Here is a 19,239-nt window from a genome sequence, read left to right as displayed (position 1 = left end):
CAGTTCCTTGAGGGTTGGGAAAAAATTTTAACTATTTAAAAAAAAACATTTGACTTCACTCTTAGAATGAGAATTTTTCCCATAAAGTACACATAAACCAGCCTCCTAATTGATCATTTCCCTATCTATTGTGGTTGTGATCCTATTATGCTACAACCACAGTCTGATTAAAAAGCCTTTTTATTAGGAGGCTTCCCTCACACTCTTTCCCTTTTCCTTATAAATTTCCCTTATATAGATGGATGAAATCAGTGGTTATTGGGTATTCTTCACAACCAAGGCATATACTCTCAGTCTTAGAAAGTCATTTATCCTTTTTTTTTGCCTTAGAAACCAAAAAAAAATGGAGCTGAGTGACTCTTTGCCACAACAGAGAGCTATAGGTCCTCCCCATAATTGTTAAATCATTGACACACAGCCATTATTGACTTCTTAAGCATTGTATCTCCCCTAGAATAGTTTTTCACATGCATTACATTCTTTAATATGATTTTTAAAGAATAAAAATAATAATGTCTAGAATTTATATAGAGCTTTCAGTTTTGCAAAGTACTTTACTGTGTCGTTTGATTTCTCACAACAACCCTAGGAAATACTTGCTAATATTATTCCCAATTTTACAGATGAGGGAACAGAGGCAGACAGAAAATAAGCGATTCATCCCAAGTCACACAACTATTAAATGAGCTAGCTTCAAACTAAAGTCTGACTGACTCTAGATCCATTGACTGGTGTATCTACTGCTTCACTTAGTTACCTTATCAAACATGTTGATTGAATTTAAAGTAACATCAGTCGTACTACCCTTCAGCTTGTCCCTTTTCCTGATGTGGAAGAAAAAAAATAAGGCCCAGAGATTTGCAGAAGACACAATTTGTTTTTCTTGTTATTAACCTGGTTTGGTCATCCTAAAAAGATGAATTTCTATCTTATTTTTAAAACATGTCAAATTAATATGCTTTACTCTCCCTTAATGTAATCCAGTGTCTTGATAATTTGGTTTAGGGGGAAGGGGCCTTAAGCATTTTACCTGACATTCAAAATTTTTTGAGTCTTTACTTGCTGTCTTGCTTAAAGAAGATAATTGATACTGTAATATTGTTTGCTTCTTGTCTATCATCTATATCACTTTTATATATTTTTTCAATAGCAGCTCTCTCTGCTTCCTCTAATGGAACCAATCATTGGAGTGAATTTTGCCCACTTTCTTCCTTATGGCAGTGGCCAATGTAATAGTGGAAATCGCCTTCTAGGAACTTTTGGCAGTGCCACCCTTGAAGGGGTCTCAGACTATTATTCTCAATTGATCTACAAGGTATGGATTTTTTTTTCCATCTATTTTTGCCTTGTCCAAACTGAGATAGTTTTATCTATGTATTAAATTACTTCTTCTTGGGTTTATATTCTGAACCTTAGCTAAGAGATAGATTTAAAACAAACAAACAAAACAAGTCCCTTGAAGCATCTGATATGTTAAGGTTGTTCTTTTTTGGATTTTTGACTTTTGTTTGTCTCCAAGTTCACATTCATGACATAGCTACAGAACATTTGCAGTTACCCAAGGAAATGAGTTGTAATTACAGTTTCATGAAACACTAATTTCCAATTCCTTATCAAGACTTTTAGATCAGCAAAGCATTTCTTAATGAGAATTTGATGAGGACATTTCTTGGTTTAGGATTCCAGCTTTTTTTTTTTTTTTTTTTTGGTCTAAACTTAGAGGTTTTTTGAGAAAACAAAAATCAGATATTAGAGGGCTTTATGTCTAAGGATCCATCCTATAGAAAAGCTAAATGTATTCCATAAAAACATCTATTTCAGGCTTAGTAAAAGAATTATGGACCCATTTTTGCTTTTATTTAATCATCTGTCCATTTAGAAGTGAAGATCCTAGTTACTAAAAGCACTAAGTCATTGCCTCCATGTTCAGGGAGCTAAGTTTTGTTGTCATTGTTGGAAAAATACAATTTCAGTCTATTTATTTTATATCTTTTGATCTCCAACAGAATAACTTAAGTAACCCTCCTACACCTCCGGCTTCTCTCCCTCCTACTCCTCCTCCTGTGACCTGTCAAAAGATGGCAAATGGCTTTGCAACCACTGAGGAACTTGCTGGCAGAGCTGGAATGTTAGTGGCCCATGATGGTATGATGAACCTAACACTTTCATCATGTCAAATTGTCATTTCCCAAAGTATAAAATATATAATATTATTTAACTTCAGCACATGAATATACATATATACATGAGATTATTTTCTTTAGTTGCCTCTGATTTTGTCAAGTTTCACATACACATGAAATACCAATTTTAATATTTGTTGTGCTTTTGTGTTTTCAGTTACTAAAGCTCTTGGGCCTAAACAGTTTCCACTGCCCTTCAAACCACAGGATGACCTCCTGGTCAGAGCTATGGCCCAAGGCCCCAAAACTGTGGATGTTCCTGCTTCACTTCCAACGCCTCCTCACAACAATCAAGAAGAGTTAAGGTAAAAGTTTCTTTTTCCCAGAAGTATTCTTAATATTGTTTTATCATAAAATTTTATAGGAAGATGTATATGTAAAGCTGTTTTAACTTTACAATAGATTTTACAAATAATCATATGACCCATTTGTCAAGCTTGGTTGTCTTACGGAGAGCTTTTATAGAAAGTCAGTTTGAGAGCCTAGGCTGGGATAAGACCTGTGGTTTCATTGGGATAGGAAGCTCCTGATGAGGCACCTTCTCTACCAGACTGTCAAATACACTTAGGAAAATCATCTTTATGTTTAAAATAAAATTTATTTATTGATTTGTTGTGATTCCTACTTATGTTATATACATAGCTAAAATGACTGATGTGATCAGCCCTATCTTCAGTAGTTCATACAAAGTTGCTAAAGCTTACTGATTCATCATATTTCTCATGGTTTCAAAAATACTTTTAAGTCAGTTAATTTTGTTATTTTCTGTGTTTTTCCTTTCTTTGTATACATGGTGTTTATTAGCATAATTTCTGGTACAAAGTGAGCACCTACTAAATGCTTACTGACCATTTACCATCCTTAGCACTGTCTAGTATGCTGTAGGAAAATCATTTTTCTATATCATTTTAAAAGTGATTTTCCTTAGGCACAGTTCTGACTGTATCATTCTCCTCAGTAAACTCCTGTGGTTCTCCCTAGCCTTGAGGACCAAATTGAAACTCTTTTTAGCTTTTAACATTCCTCAAAACCTGGTTCTAACCTTTCTTTCCTACCTTACATGATACTTCTCCCACCTTCTGCACTCCAGCTAAACTGACCATCTTGATATTTCTCCTGCACAACATTAGCTCTTCGTTTGAGTACACTCCTTGGTCCTCCTGAAGTCATGGAATCCCTCTCTTCCTTCAAGAAGTAGCTCTAGCAGTGCCTTCAATAGGAAGCCTTTTCTTATTCCCCTTACTGCTACTACCTGCCTTGGCTGACTGCCTTATATGTTTATTTGTTGCTATTTATTCTGAATCTACACCTAGAAGTACTTGCCATCCATCCCCTCTCCCCATTGCTAATAAAAGGTAACCTTCCTTGTGAGCAAGGATTCTTTAATTCTTTGTACTTGTATCCTCAGTGCCTGCCACATAGTAGGTGCTTTATAGATACTTATTCATTGATTTTTGCCATATTGAAGTATTTATTTCTGAGAAACATACCCTATGGCATCTTCAAGAAATATTTCAAGATATTTTATAAATGACTACATCTTGTTTTGCAAAACATGAATAAGTACTGTGTTCATTTTTTTGGTGAGTAAAGTTAAACATCTTATATGTGGTTATATCAGAGAGTATTGACTTATCAAAGCTCAGAGCTGCAACATTTATAGCATGATTCTCATTTTTTCTTTGTTCAGATTTAAGGACATAAGTAGTGACACCCTATATCAGACCAAAAGTTAAGGACAGGGACTCTTTATTTTTGCTTTATATCCTCAACATTTAACTTATAACAGTATCAGCACTTAATGAATACCTAATAAATGGTTTTTGATTGATTTTTCTATCCATCAGGCAGGAACCTACAATGTGCCAGGCACTATGATAAGTATTGGGGATACAAAAAAGAGGCAAAAGATAGTTCCTGTCCTCCAGGATCTGACAGTTTGACGGGGGAGACAACACACAAAATACAAAGCAGGTTATTTAAAGGATAACTAAAAAATAATTGAAATCGAGAAAACACTGAAATTAAGAGGGGTTGGAGAAGGCTTCTAGTAAAAGAAGGGATTTTAGTTGGGACTTAAAGGAAGCCAGGAAGGTCAGAGGGCACGGATGAGGGAGGAAAGTGTCCCAGACATGGGAGAAAGCCAGAATCAAGGGATGGAGTGTCTTGTCCATGGAACACCTAGGAGGCTAGTGTCGCTGGATTGAAGAATAGTTGTCAGAGAGTAAGGTGTAAGAAGACAAAAGATAGAAGGGGGCTAGGTTTTGTCCCAGATAAAGGATTTTCGCTTTGATCCTGGAGGTGATAGGGAGAGGAGTGACATGGTTCTGCCTGTGCTTTAGGAAAATCCCTCTTGTGACTGAATGGTGGATGGGTTGGGTTGGGCAAGACAGGGCTATTTCAGTAACCCAAGCATGAGGTGATCAGAGCCTACGCTGGAAAGGTGGGCAGTGTCAGAGGAGAGGAGCCGTGTCTGAATGACGCTGCAGAGGCAAAATCAACAGACCTGGGCAACAGTTTGTTTCTGGGTGGTGGGATAGAGTAAGAAGTTGAGAGTGACCCCTAGGTTTAGAGTGTGAGGGATGAGAAGGATGGTGTTGTCCTTATAGTAATTGGGAAGGTCAGGAGCAGGCAAGGGGGTTAGGGGGAAAGATAATGAGTTCTGTTTTGGACGGTTGGAGATGTGGGATTGGTGGTCAGCAGAGAGTTTTGGGGCCAAATAGGTAAAAGAGAGCCCCTAGCACAGAGATTGTCATTAAAATCATAGGAGCAGTGAGGTGATAGAGAAGGAGTATCCAGGCCAGAATCCCGTGAGGCAGTTAATCCCGTGGTTAGAGGTTATGAACTAGAAGAGGACCCAGAAAAGGAGACAGAAAGGAGGGTTCTAATAAGAGAACCATTCATTCAATAAACATTGTTTAGGTGCAGCTATATGCCAGCCACTGTGTGCTGAACCCTGGGGATACAAAAAGAGGCACAAGACAGACCTTGCCCTCAGGAGCTTGTAATGTAGTGGGGAACAACATGCAAACAGATGTACACAGATCAAGCTGTATGTAGGATAAATATGAAATAATTACAGGAGGGGAAGTATTGGAATTAAGGGGAGTTAGGAAGGTTTCCTAATGGTGTGATTTTAGTTCATGTTTAAAAGAAGCCAGGGAGATCAGTAGTCAGAGCAGAGGAGAAAAAGTATTCCAGGCTCAGGGACAGCCAGAGAAAATACCTGGAGCCTCGAGATGGAGGGTCTTATTCCTGGAGCAGCCAGGAGGCCAGTGTCACTGGATCAAAGGGTACTTGGTGGGGAATGAGGTGTAAGGAGACTGCGAAGATAAGAAGGGTTTGGGTTATAAAGGGCTTTGAAAGCCAAACAGAGCATTTTGTATTTGAGCCTGGAAGCTATTGAAATCACTGGAGTTTATTAATTAGGGGGAGTTGATGGAGGTGAAATGGTCAGACCCAGCTTTTAAGAAAATCATTTTGATGGATGAATGTGAGTGGGTAGAGACTTGAGGCAGGCAGACCCACCAGCAGTCTATTGCTATAATCCAAGCATGAGGTGATGAGGGCCTATCCAGGGGTGCAGAACCTGTGACCTTGAGGCCACATGTGGCCTTCTAGGTCCTTGAGTGTGGCCTTTTGACTGAGTCTGAGTTTTACAGAACAAGTCTTTTATTAAGGGGATTTGTTCTATGAAGTTTGGATTCAGTCAAAAGGCCACACTTGAGGACCTAGAGGGCCATGTGGTCTCCAGGCTACAGGTTCTCCACTCCTGAGAGGAGAGAAGGGGCCCTATTTGAGAGATGTTTTGTAGGTGAAAATCAACAGGTTGGATATGGTGGGGTGTGAGATAAGAAGGAATCCAGGGTGACTCCCAGGTTCCTAGCCTGAGGGACTAGAAGGATGGTGTTGCCCTCTGCAGTAATACGGGAGGTAGGGGGAGGACTTAGGGGGAAAGGTAATGACTTCTGTTTTGGACATATTAAGTTTAATGTCCACTGAACTTCCAGTTCTAGATGTTTGAAAGGTAGGTTAAGATACTAAATTAGAGGACTGGAGAGATATTAGGGCAGGAAAGGTAGATTTGAGAATCATAGGCTGAAAAACGGTAATTAAATCCATGGAAGCCAATAAGATCATCAAGTGAAGTAGTATAGAAAGACAAAACTACTCGGGATAGAACCCTGAGGGACACCTATGGTGAGAGGGCATGATCTAAAAGAGGATCCAGCAAAAGAGACAGAAAAGGAGCAACCAGATAAGTAGAAAGAGAACCAGGATAGAGTGGTGCCCTAAAAACCTAGAGAGGGGAAAGTGTCAAGGAAAAGAGACTGTTAACAGTGTCAGAGGCTGCAGAGAAGTCGAGGATAATGAGAATTTAGTAAAGATCATTAGATTTGATAATTAAGATCATTAGTAACTATGGATAGAGCAGTGTAGGTAGATTGATAAGGTTGGAATTTGGATTTTAAGGGATTAGGGAAGAGAGTGAAAGGAAAGAAAGTGGGAACACCTGTTGTAGACAGCCCTTTCAAGGAGTTTAGCTACAAAGGGCAGAAGAGATGCAGGACAGTGGGAGTGAGTGTGGGGACTTAGGTATGTTTGTAGGGAATAATCCAGTAGCAGAGAGAGAATGAAAATGAGCAAAAGAGTGGGGATGACAAAGGAGTTGATTTTTTGGAAGAGGTGAGATGGAATGTGATCTCTTAAATAGGTTAGAGGGGTTAGCCTTAAAAGGAATAACGCTGCCTTTTCATGTAAGACAGGGGTGAAAAATGGAGTAGTGGTAAAAGGCATCTAAGTGATGGAACATAAGAAATAGGGGAGAAAAGGGAAGCCATCTGTCATTTCTCTTAATTTTCCCTCATAGAATTGTCATCCATGCCTCTTCCTAAGCTCTTCTTAAAATTTCTACATTTTTAAACTCTACCTTCTATTAGGCTAATGAATTTCATTTGTTTATTGATAGTATAGTATTTATACCTAAACCCTGTCTCTTCCTGTTGTTAGATATGACATTAAGAAATTATTCATTTCTTAGTTTTTAATTTCCTCATATATAAGAGAAGTCCAGAATCACCCTGTTGTTGATGATGTGATCAGTACTTTTTATTTCCATAAACTTTCAGGCCCAGCTTTTGGTCTGAATGTCTAGTAAAGTACTAAAGTCTCCTTGTAGTTACTCAGTAGTTGAAGGATCTTAATTTTTCAGAGACAGTTTGCCAGTTTGAATAGAAGTTGATTCATTTGTTAGTCAAATACATATAAAATCTAAAGTTTTCTTATTTCTGTCACAATAGTACACTATTTCATAGTAAAAAGAAATAGAGAATTAATGGAAACTCTGAGAAATATAAGAAGTCCCTTACTAGTGAAACTCCAAATTTTGATTGCTCCTTTTCTTTCAGGGTCCAGGATCCCTGTAGTGATAGGGACACTCCTGAGAGTTTTGTTCCCTCCTCTTCTCCTGAAAGTGTGGTAGGAATGGAAATAAGCAGGTATCCAGACCTGTCATTGGTCAAAGAAGAACCTCCAGAACCTGTCCCATCCCCTGTCATTCCAATTTTGCCAAGCAGCAGTGGAAAAGGTAAAATTGATATACATCACCATTTTTTTTTCCTGAACAATGTAGTGTTAATGTACTTTGGACAAACAATCCACTTTCACTATTTTTTTTTTTAAGGTTCAGAAGCTAGACAGAATGATGTAAAAGCTGAGCCTAGTTCAGGCACCCTATTTTTCACGTCTCCATTTGGCCCATCCCAGAATGGCCCTAAATCTGGCCTTATATCTGTGGCAATCACTCTACATCCCACGGCTGCCGAGGTAAGGGATAAAATGTCATACCATTTACACATATACTTATATGCATAGACTATATCTCCTGACTTTCAGATATCAAAATAAAGATTTTTTGATAACATTTAAAATTTGAGTGTTATCTTTTGTAGTTTTTTAAAAATCTGGATATTAATATTTAATGCACAGTGGGCCTACTCTGAACACAGATTGAAGCATACCTTATTTTTTACTATATTTTTCTTGTACTTCTTTTGTCTCTGTGTTTTGTTTTGCAGCATGGCTAATGTGGACGTGTTTTACATGACTTTACATGTATAATATGAAATTGCTTTGCTTTCTCAAGAAGAGGAGAGAGAGAAATTGAAACTCAGTTTTTAAAAATGATTGTTATGTTTTACTTGTAATTGGGAGATATTTAATGAAAAAAATAAAATTTTTTTAAAAAAATTTACATCCTTTTTAATCTATAAAAATTATTTAAAAGTATTTATTATATGTTTTATATATAATATATATTATGTATATTATATATTTTCCTTCCATGGCCCTGTCATTGAACATTTAAAAATAAATAAATGTCTCATCAATATGCATAATTGAGTAAAACCCATGTATGTTTCATTCTGCATTGGACAATATCTCATTAGTTTTGTATCCCCTGCAGTATGTTCATAATAAGTGCTCTATGAATGTTAGATGATTTTTATATCTGCCAATTTTGATGTTGTCTTGTTCAGTTTTATTTCCTTCCTTTAGTTCTTTGCATATAATATTTAATAAAGGCTTTTTGAATTGAAGTTAATTAATGGACATTCATCAAGGCATGTTAGCAAACAGTCAATTTCATTGGTGTGATATGATCACTATTATGCTGACTTGCGTTTATTCCAGAATGTCTGTTATGATCAATGGTACTGGGAATGTATTTTAGTTTAGCTTCTTTAAGATTTATTTATTCTTTCATTTAAATATCAAACTTCTTCCAAATGAATATTAATACTTTATTTTTCTTCTTTGGATATGTTTTTAGACTTTTTCTCTGGGTTCTGAGAAGGATCGTTGAATAGGAGTTCTTGATTCTTTATGATATTGTTAATGGTTTCATGATCATTCTGCATTTTAAGTCCATTACCTCTCTTTTAGGAGGTGGGTGGCATGTCATATTCAGTCCTCCATACTTGTGGTTTCTCATTGCATTGATCAGATTTCAGAAGCCATTCAAAGTTGTTTTTCTTTGTAATAATACTATCATTTTGTAAAATGTTCTCTACTTTATTTATTTCACTTTTCATTAATTCATATAGATTTCACTTTCTTCTGAAACTGTTTCACCATTACTTATGGCATAATATTCCATTAAATACAGATATAATTTTCTTAGCCAATAGGTAGCAAATTTATTTCCAGTTTTGATCTTTTTTATTTCTTTCTTTGATCTCTGTAGGGTATAGGTTTAGTAGCTGAAGTTGTGTCAGGTGATACCTCAGAATTGTTTTAATTTGCATGTCTATAATCAATAGTGATTCAGAGCATTTTTTCATGTAACTTTTGATAGCTGTGATTTCTTCTTCTGAAAACTGCTTGTTCATATCATTTGAACATTTATCAGGCTCTTATTTTTATAAATTTGGTTCATTTCTCTATGTATTTGTGAAAGGAGGCCTATATTTGAGACACTTGCTGTAAAATTTTTTCCCATTTTACTTTCTTCTGCCTAATTTTGTCTGTATTTTGTTTGTGCAAAAGCTTTCAAATTTCATGTAATCAAAATTATATATTTTACTTCCCATGATCCTCTCTATTATTTGATCATAAATTCTCCCTAATCCATAGATTTTTCAGGTACATTTCCCTCTAATTTGTGATATCACTCTTTCTGTTTAAATCATTTATTCATTTTAACGTTATCTTGGTATATATACAGTGTGAGATTTTGGTCCATGCCTAGGTTCTGCCAAATTACTTTCCAATTTGCCAAGCAATTTTTATTAAATAGTAAATTCTCATCCACAGAGCTTGGACCTTTACATTTATCAAACACTAGCATACTCTGGTCATTTACCAGTGTGTTGTGTACCTAATCTATTCCAGTGATCCACCACTCTATTTCTTATGCAGTACCAGATTGTTTTGATGATTCTTGCTTAAATCTAGAATTGCTAAGCCGTCTTCCTTAACATTTTTTTTCTTTGATTCCCTTGATATTTTTGACCCTTCGTTCTTCCAGATGGATTTTTGTTATTTTGTTTTCTAGCTCTATAAAATAATTTTTTGGTTGTTTGATTGGTGTGGCACTTAATGAGTAAATTAACTTAGGTAGAATTGTAGTTTTTATTATATTGGCTCAGCCTACCCATGAGCAATTGATATTTCTCCAGTTGTTTCGATCTCACTCTATTTGTGTGAAAAGTGTTTTACAGTTGTGTTCATGTGGTTTGTCTTAGTAGGTAGACTCCCAAGTATTTTATATTGTCTACATTTATTTTAAGTGGAATTTCTTTTTCTGTCTCTTGCTCCTGGACTTTGTTGGTAATATGTAGAAATGCTGATGATTTATATGGGTTTATTTTATATTCTGCAACTTTGCTGAAGTTGTTAATTGTTTCAAATAGTTTTTAGTTGATTCTCTAGGGTTCTCTAAGAATACCATTGTATCATCTGCAAAGTGATAGTTTTTTTCCCTCATTGCCTATTTTTATTTCTTCTGTTTCTTGTCTTGTTACAACTAGTATTTCTATTGAGTGATAGTGGTAATTATGTACATCCTTGCTTCACATCTTATCTTATTGGGAAGGGTTCAAGTTTATCTTCATTACAGATAATGCTTATTGTTTTAGATAGACACTTCAGAAGAAAGGCTCCATTTATTCCTATGGCTTCTAGTATTTTTAATAGAAATGGGTATTGTATTTTGTCAAAGGCTTTTTCTGCATCCGTGGATATATAATCATGTGATGAGGGATTGGGGTGTTTTGTTGTTATTGTTTTGTTTTTTTGCTTTTGTTGTTGATATGGTTAATTATGGTGATAGTTTTCCTGGTATTGAATTTCCTGATATTGAATCAGCCCTGCATTCCTAGTAAAAATTCCACCTGGTTATAATATGTGATCTTTGTGATATATTGCTATGATCTCCTTGCTAATATTTTATTTTAAATTTTTGCAACAATATTCATTAAGGAAGTTGGTCTGTAGTTTTCTTTCTCTGTTTGCTCTCCCTTATTTAGTTATTAGCACCATATTTGTGTTGTAGAAGGAATTTGGTGGAACTCCTACTTTATTTTTTTTTTTCAGATAGGTTTTGTAGTATTGGGATTAATTGTTAATTAATTAACATTTGGTAGAATTAACTTCTGACTCTATCTGGTACTGGGGATATTTTCTTAGGGATCCCGTTGATGACTTGTTCAATTTCTTTTTCTAAGATAGGGTTATTTAAATATTCTGTTTCCTCTTCTGTTAATCTGGGCAGTTTTTATTTTTTGGAATAGTCATCCATTTCACTTAGATTGTCAGTTTTACTGATATGTAATTGGGCAAAGTAACTCTTAATAATAGCTTTAATTTTATCTTTATTGGTGGTGATTTTCCCTTTCTCGTATTTGATTCTAGTAATTTGGTTTTCTTCTTTCTTTTTATAATCGAATTAACCAGTGGTTGATCTGTTATGTTGGTTTTGTTTGTTTGTTTTTTTCCATAAAAGCCAGCTCCTAGTTTTTTTGTTCTCTGTCTTTTTTTAAAATTTTACATTTTATTAATCTCCTTTGATTTTCAGTATTTCCATTTCAGCATTTAGTTGGGGAGGATTAATTTGGTCTCTTTCTAGTATTTTTAATTGCACACCCGATTCATTGGTCTGCTCCTTCTCTCTTTTACTGATATGTATGTTTGGAGATATACATTTTCCCCTAAGTATTACTTTGGCTGCATCCCACAAATTTTGGAGTGTTGTCTCATTGTTGTCATTCTCTTCAGTGAAATTAGTGATTGTTTCTATGATCTCTTCTTTGACCCACTCATTCTTAGTGTCTAATTAATTTTTAATCTCTGTTTCCATAACCCTTTATTGAAATATATCTTACTCAACAGGAAAGTAGGAGAATTAGGAGGAAAAAAAATAAAAAGCAGTACCCAAAAAAGGCAAGCAAGAATATATCATCACTTATCAGTTCATAGGCTTCCTATCTCCTATAATCCTAAATTGGAAAGGTCTTTGTAGGCATGGAGGTTGTCTGTAGAAACATGTAGATTTTTGCAGGTGACTCGAATCACACAATTCCCGAGTTATAGGAAGCAAGATTTCTCTTTATCTTTTATTTGATGGTGTGCATCTTAGAAGGAAACTGCAGATGGATAATAAGATGGAGCCAGTATTTAGGAGGAGGAGGAAATTGGACTGAACCATATCTGAGTTGTGCAGAATTTCAGTTTTTCAAAACTGTTTACTCCTGCCACTGCCTTCCTTTTTAATAGCAATTAATGATACCAGTTTGGCTGTGAATTTTTGTGCAACTACAATTGGAGGTACAAAATGGAAAGATAAATGATGGAAGTAAGTAGGCTATTTGTTGAAAGGAGTGACAAGTAAAAAGTAGTGTCACTGACATGAAGGATATGTATGACTGGGTAAGGGAGTGAGTTACATAGACTCGGCAGCACTTCTTCAGCTGTAGGACTCTATATGGGGTTGTGATCCACAGTTTAATAAGTGCAGAAGGGGTCACAAGTAGAAAAAGTTTAATAAGCCCTGATATAGAGTGAAGAATGATAATAGACAGATGGCTCAAAAGCTGCTACAGAAGAGACCAAGATAAGGTTTTGAGTATGTTGGGTAGAGTTCTGGAATATTTTTAGAATGATACACGGAAGAATTGCACAGAAAAGCACTAATAGATTTCTGTTTTACCCTGGTGCAGGGAGTACTCATAACTATGTGTTTTTACCTCTATTATAGTGCAGTTAATATTGCTATTTGTCAAATATTAAAATTTTTTTTTGAGAAATCATTAAGTTCCAAATAATGTAACAGGAAGATTTCTTAAAACAATGCTATTATGATATCCTCTTGTTCATTGTTACCTTTGGATAACATCCAAATATTTACTTGTTTTTAGAATATTAGTAGTGTTGTGGCTGCATTTTCCGACCTTCTTCACGTACGAATTCCTAACAGTTACGAGGTCAGTAATGCTCCAGATATTCCTTCCCACGTGGGCTTGATAAACGGCTCTCGCGTAAGTTCTGGCTTAGAATATCGGCAACAGTTACTCCCACATGCTCCTCCACCAGTATCCATGAGCCATGGAAGACTAGTAGCCTCTTACAAACTCAAACAACCAAATATGCCATTTCCTCCAACAAGCAATGGTGAGTTAGTTTATGACATTCTCATTTGTAATTCTTAATCCTTAAGATAAGATTGCTCAGTTTGTTTTTTAGGAGTTTATAACTAATATTTGTATACTGTACCAGCCAAGAGGGGATAATATGCATTATATTTTTTATTCAGACATTTCCTGAATCCTTAGGACTTCGTTAGGTGTCCTTTTCTATTCTCTACAAGTATGTGGAATTGCAGTATAAAACAAAATATACTTGTAAGTCTAGTTGGTATAGCTAGGTGGTACAGTGGATAGAGTACTAGGCCTGGAGTCAGGAAAACTCATTTTCCTGACTTCATATCTGACCTCATACACATACTAGCTGTGTGACCCTGAGCAAATCATTTTAACCCTGTTTGCCTTAGTTTCCTCGTCTGTCAAATGAGCTGGAGAAGGAAATGGAAAACACTCCAGTATAAATGCCAAGAAAACTTCAAATGGGAACATGAAGAATAATAATAATAGATGAAATGACTGAACAACAAAATGGTCTATTTGGGGAGGAATAATTTAAATAGGCTAATTGACAATTGATTTTTTTTTAAAATCAGCTCTTTCATATGAGGTTCTGCTAGAAGCACTATTTCACAACAATGAATCTTTTTTATTAATGCATAAGCATTTTTTGTAAATCTTTGTCATTTTATTTCATTTTTGCTTGCATAAAATCTATTATGTATGCTGTGTGAATTAAAAATAATAACTTTTGTTGAATAATAATTGTATTTAGTTCATGTCTATAATAGAAAGTGCTGCTTAGTCTATGTCTGAATTTTCTTTGTATTAATAAAATTATGCAACTTTTACCTGATTCTCTATATCTTCCTAAATTAAGTCTTAGCCCTCTGTTATTCTCTTAAACTCTTTCCTCAAATAAGGCTTGTCATTGTGAATTCAATTGTAAATATTTCCTTATTGTTTATTTGCAATTCCATAGTATATCATTTCACTTGAAGTGCATTCATGTCTCCAGGTGTTTATAATCTCTTAACAAATTTTTATTTTTCAGGTCTAGCTGGTTATAAGGATCATAATCAAAATATTACTGATAACTCTGCACTCAGACCACAATGGTGTTGTCATTGTAAAGTGGTCATTCTTGGTAGTGGTGTTCGGAAATCTTTTAAAGCTCCAGGCTTTCTGAAACAGGTATCTAAAAGCTATATTGCCTTTTCTCAATTAAAGTAGATTTGCACAAGATATATATACATATATACATATAAAAATATAAAGAGAGAGATAGTAAAAAACAGAGAGAGACTCATAGTGCAGATTTAAGTTATTAAAGACTTTGAGACATACATACTCAATTGGGTATGAAAATTTATCTTATCCTACAGGAAAATAGGAGGGATAATAGGAGGGCAGATTGGGAGAGAGGATAATCAGAAGCAAACACTTTTGAGGAAAGACAGGGTCAAAGGAGAGAATAGAATAAACAGGGAGTGGATAGGATGGAGGGAAATATAGTCTTACACAACATGACTATTATGGAAATGTTTTGCATGACTACACATGTATAACCTATATCGAATTGCTTGCCTTCTCAATGAGGGTGGGTGCGGAGGGAAGAAGGGAGAGAATTTAGAACTCAAAAGTTTTAAAAACAAATGTTAAAAATTGTTTTTACATACAACTGGGAAATAAGATATACAGGCAATGGGGTATAGAAATCTTTCCTGTCCTACAGGAAAATAGAAGGAGAAGAGGATAAGAGAAAGGGGGGGAGTTTGATAGAAGGAAGGGCAGATTGGGGGCATGGAGTATTCAGAATGCATGCTGTCTTGGGGTGGGGGGGAGGGAAGAGATGGGGAGAAAATTTGGAACTCAAAATCTTGTGGAAGTGAATGTTGAAAACTAAAAATAAATTAATTTAAAAAAAAATACTTTGGGGGTAACCATACATGTCTGTCTGTCTGTATCTATGTGTATGTGAGTATTCAGGATTCATAACTGTTAAGTATTCCAAAGTTTGAATGGTGCAGTAATCTATTTTACATTGTAAGTAATCAACCAGACATAAGACATTAGCTTCAATTTTGTAAACTCCAGGTTTTTTTTGCAGGGGGAAGGAAGGAACAGGAAATAGTGGTAGTAGCACCACAAGTACAAGCATGCTTCTCTCTCTCTTTCTCTCTTTCTTCCTCTCTCCCTCTCCCTCCCTCTACTTCCCTTCCTTCCTAGCCAAACTGGCTGCTTTTTATGGTCATCTTAGATTCAAGACTGAAGTAAAATATGAAAAGGGAAAAAAAAAATTCTGCTGCTCATGTTTCCTAAGTTCATTTCTCTCCATGTACTACGTGTCTGTACTAGACATTTGGACAATGTTACCTTTTACTTTTAAGTCAGAAGTGAGTCACATTTCCTGTAACATAGGATACAAAGCACAAATCTCTGCTTGTGACACTCAGTTTTCACTGCCATTTTGTCTGGGGGACATAATAAATCAGAGGGACAGGAGGAAAGTTCTAAGCTACATTCATCAGCAGTGTTCAACTTTAGCTCAATAGCTGTTTTTTGAGTGAGTTATAATGTTGAAATGCTCACATACCTTTTCTCTTTGATTTTCAGGATTCCCAAGAAAGCTCTGATAGAGGGGAAAAGGACATTGTATTTTGTAGTAATAACTGTTTCGTTCTTTATTCAACAACTGTACAAGGAAAAAACTTAGAACACAAGGTAACAATTTCAACATTAAGACGCAATGATTTAGTGCTGTTTGATTTTTGTCATAAAGCTGATGAGCTAATTGTGTAAAACCTTGAAGAACTAATTAATTGAGGGGAATTATGGTTTTCACCTTCACTTAAGTTTAATATCATTGATCTCTAATTTTATTCTGTAACCATTTGTAATATATAATGGAAAACTGAAGGCAAATTCCTCTGCACTGTAGTTGTTTGAAAATCTAATGGACAGAGTCCAAAAAAGGGGGAAATGTAAATAACTCATTCAAGATCAGATCACATTCCTAACACTGTCATGTCAGGGACTTGAATATAACTTTCCTACCTTCTGTTCTGGAGGACCTGAAATAATTTCTTTCATGAGTCCATTTTTGATTTCTTAAAACTTTCCAAAAAATATTCTTTTGAGAAAGTGAATATTTTTGTATAGGGAAGCCTGTACATTCCTCTCCATCTCAGCAGAAAAAAACATCTCTACTTTATTTGGTTTCATATAGTGTAGAAGCTTGTTAAGAGTACCTTTCTAAGATTATGTGCTCCATGAACATTATTCAACTTTTACAAACCTTGTCATTTTTCCTATCCTATTCAGCAGCAATTTAGCAGACATTTTAAATGCGTTGATATATTATGTATTAATAAAACACAATTTCCAGCAAATACCCAAAAATCCCTATAAAATGTATTCTCAAAAAAATTGATTTCAGTAAAGCTTTATTAAGTACCTGCTATGCACAGAATATTTAGGTACTGAAGGTATTTCACTTTCATGAAGATTCTCTTTTGGGAGGGAGGAAAATGGGGTGGGAGTGGAGGGTGTCTTGCTTCTTAACTTCCCTTCTCTTTGTTATGTGTTTCTGCAGAAACATTTAGCAGAAAAGTCACTAAATAAATCCAAAGAATTATTTAAAGCACTTTTAAAGAGAATATCTCCACTGACAGTATTGTTGATTAGACTTAGTTATATAATAAATTTTATTAGAGTTAATATATAACCTAGAGAGGTTAGTGGGAAGAGAGGCAAAAGTACCATTGAAGTGAGAAGGAGCTAAAGGAACATTAAACTGAAAGATCAGTCACAGGACTGACCCTAATATCATCTGTTATAGTCAAATCTTTTAACGTCTTAGACTGAGCCTGCTGCTTCTCGCTCTCTATTTACTTCCTCTCTCCCTATAATTTCTAAAGCTTTATTCCCAGCTAAGTTTAAAAAAAAAAATCACCCATATCTGAGTTTCTTTGTTTAAGCATGTTCAAATTTGAACAATTCTTAGGGTTATTTATCACTGTTTTTTCTAACATGATTTCTTTTTATTTTACAGGATTCGCTCCCTTCCTTGCCACACTCACCAACAAAAGAGCTGCCCCCTAAAGCATTCCATCAATACAGTACCAACATCTCCACCTTAGACGTCCATTGTCTCCCACAGCTTCAGGAAAAAGTCTCTTCCCCAGCATCACCTCCCATTACTTTCCCTCCTGCCTTGGAAGCAGCCAAAGTAGAAACAAAGCCAGATGAACTGAAAGTAACAGTAAAATTGAAACCTCGCCTGAGAGCCATCCATAGTACTTTTGATGATTGTAGACCACTAAGTAAGAAATGGAAAGGGATGAAATGGAAGAAATGGAGCATTCATATTGTAATTCCCAAGGGCACTTTCAAACCACCTTGTGAAGATGAAATAGATGAGTTTCTGAAAAAACGGGGCACTTCCCTGAAACCCGACCCTGTGCCTAAAGACTATCGGAAGTGTTGCTTCTGTCATGAAGAAGGTGATGGGTTAACTGATGGGCCTGCCAGGCTGCTCAACCTTGACTTAGATCTCTGGGTCCATTTGAACTGTGCTCTTTGGTCCACAGAGGTCTATGAGACACAAGCTGGTGCCTTAATAAATGTGGAACTGGCACTTCGGAGGGGCCTACAAATGAAATGTGTGTTCTGTCACAAAATGGGTGCCACTGGCGGTTGTCACAGGTTTAGGTGCACCAACATTTATCACTTTACCTGTGCCATTAAAGCACAATGCATGTTTTTTAAGGATAAAACAATGCTTTGCCCGTTGCACAAGCCAAAGGGAACTCATGAGCAAGAATTAAGTTATTTTGCAGTTTTTAGGAGGGTCTATGTCCAGCGAGATGAGGTTCGTCAGATAGCTAGCATTGTGCAGCGTGGAGAACGTGACCACACTTTCCGAGTGGGAAGCCTCATCTTCCACACAATTGGTCAGCTGTTACCACAGCAGATGCAAGCATTCCATTCTTCTAAAGCTCTCTTCCCTGTTGGATATGAAGCCAGCAGATTATACTGGAGTATGCGGTATGCAAATAGACGCTGTCGCTATTTATGTTCTATTGAGGAGAAGGATGGGCTTCCCATGTTTGTGATCAAGATTGTGGAGCAAGGCCATGAAGATCTTATTCTTACTGATACCTCTCCTAAAGGTAGCATGCAATTATGTTAACTATTTTTTTGTTACACAGAATTACTGTGAATTTTCCATGTATTCTCCCTTTTTCCTAATTCCTCTCAGCTTCTTTTTTTTATATTCTAAAGCAACCTTTGATAAATTGCTGAGAATAATGTTTTGAAATACAAGATGAAATTCTCTGTACTATCTTAATTGGATTATGATATAATTTTTGGAAGGCACACTATGATCCTAGTAGCTTCAGAAGATCCAGGTCAATATATATTTTAAATAAAAACTTTCCAAAATGATTCTGGCAGTGGTTAAATCAGGTCATGTTATTCACCTTGAAACCTATATCCCATTTCATAAAACTCCTGTTGTTGGTATTCCTATACTGTACCTACACATGGACTCTGTCAGGAGTTGGTATCTTCTGGGAATTAGATCTGAGGAATACTTCCAACACCTTTACTTGGATAGAATTTAATGAGAATTAGCACTAGTGGAATCAGCATTCCAAATTTAGTGGTTTGGGACTACCTGAAATGATTGACTAGAAATCAGGATATATCATTTAAATTTAAATGTCGCTCTTGTGCACTGTGGTCAGCCATATTAGAAAAATTGGATTTGCCCCTGAAGCTAAAAGGAAAGGTACCTTAGAAGTCATCAGATCCACTCTCCTCCTTTTTATAAATGAGAAAACTGAGGTCCACAAAGATTGTCTCCCCATAATTACAGAGTGGCAAAGCCAGGACTAGAACCCAACTCTCTG

General features: G+C 35.8%; 1 protein-coding gene across 6 annotated transcripts in view; it reads left to right on the top strand.

Moving 5' to 3' along the window:
- Positions 1-19,239, top strand: part of KMT2C (lysine methyltransferase 2C) — a 285,908-nt gene that overhangs the window by 252,816 nt on the left and 13,853 nt on the right. For 5 of the 6 annotated variants that reach the window (XM_027841013.1, XM_027841014.1, XM_027841016.1 and 2 more), the window contains 9 exons: positions 1,151-1,315; positions 2,007-2,145; positions 2,341-2,488; positions 7,592-7,770; positions 7,867-8,009; positions 13,100-13,352; positions 14,376-14,515; positions 15,938-16,045; positions 17,376-18,495. In XM_027841013.1, coding sequence (XP_027696814.1) covers positions 1,151-1,315; positions 2,007-2,145; positions 2,341-2,488; positions 7,592-7,770; positions 7,867-8,009; positions 13,100-13,352; positions 14,376-14,515; positions 15,938-16,045; positions 17,376-18,495 — 2,395 coding nt within the window. The remainder of the gene's footprint in view (positions 1-1,150; positions 1,316-2,006; positions 2,146-2,340; positions 2,489-7,591; positions 7,771-7,866; positions 8,010-13,099; positions 13,353-14,375; positions 14,516-15,937; positions 16,046-17,375; positions 18,496-19,239) is intronic. The other variant, XM_027841015.1, reaches the window with a different exon arrangement.

Source organism: Vombatus ursinus, unplaced genomic scaffold, assembly GCF_900497805.2.
Source record: "Vombatus ursinus unplaced genomic scaffold, bare-nosed wombat genome assembly UNPS02014852.1, whole genome shotgun sequence".
In the NCBI taxonomy this organism is placed as follows: Eukaryota; Metazoa; Chordata; class Mammalia; order Diprotodontia; family Vombatidae; genus Vombatus; species Vombatus ursinus.
This window is presented reverse-complemented; position numbering and strand designations above follow the sequence as displayed.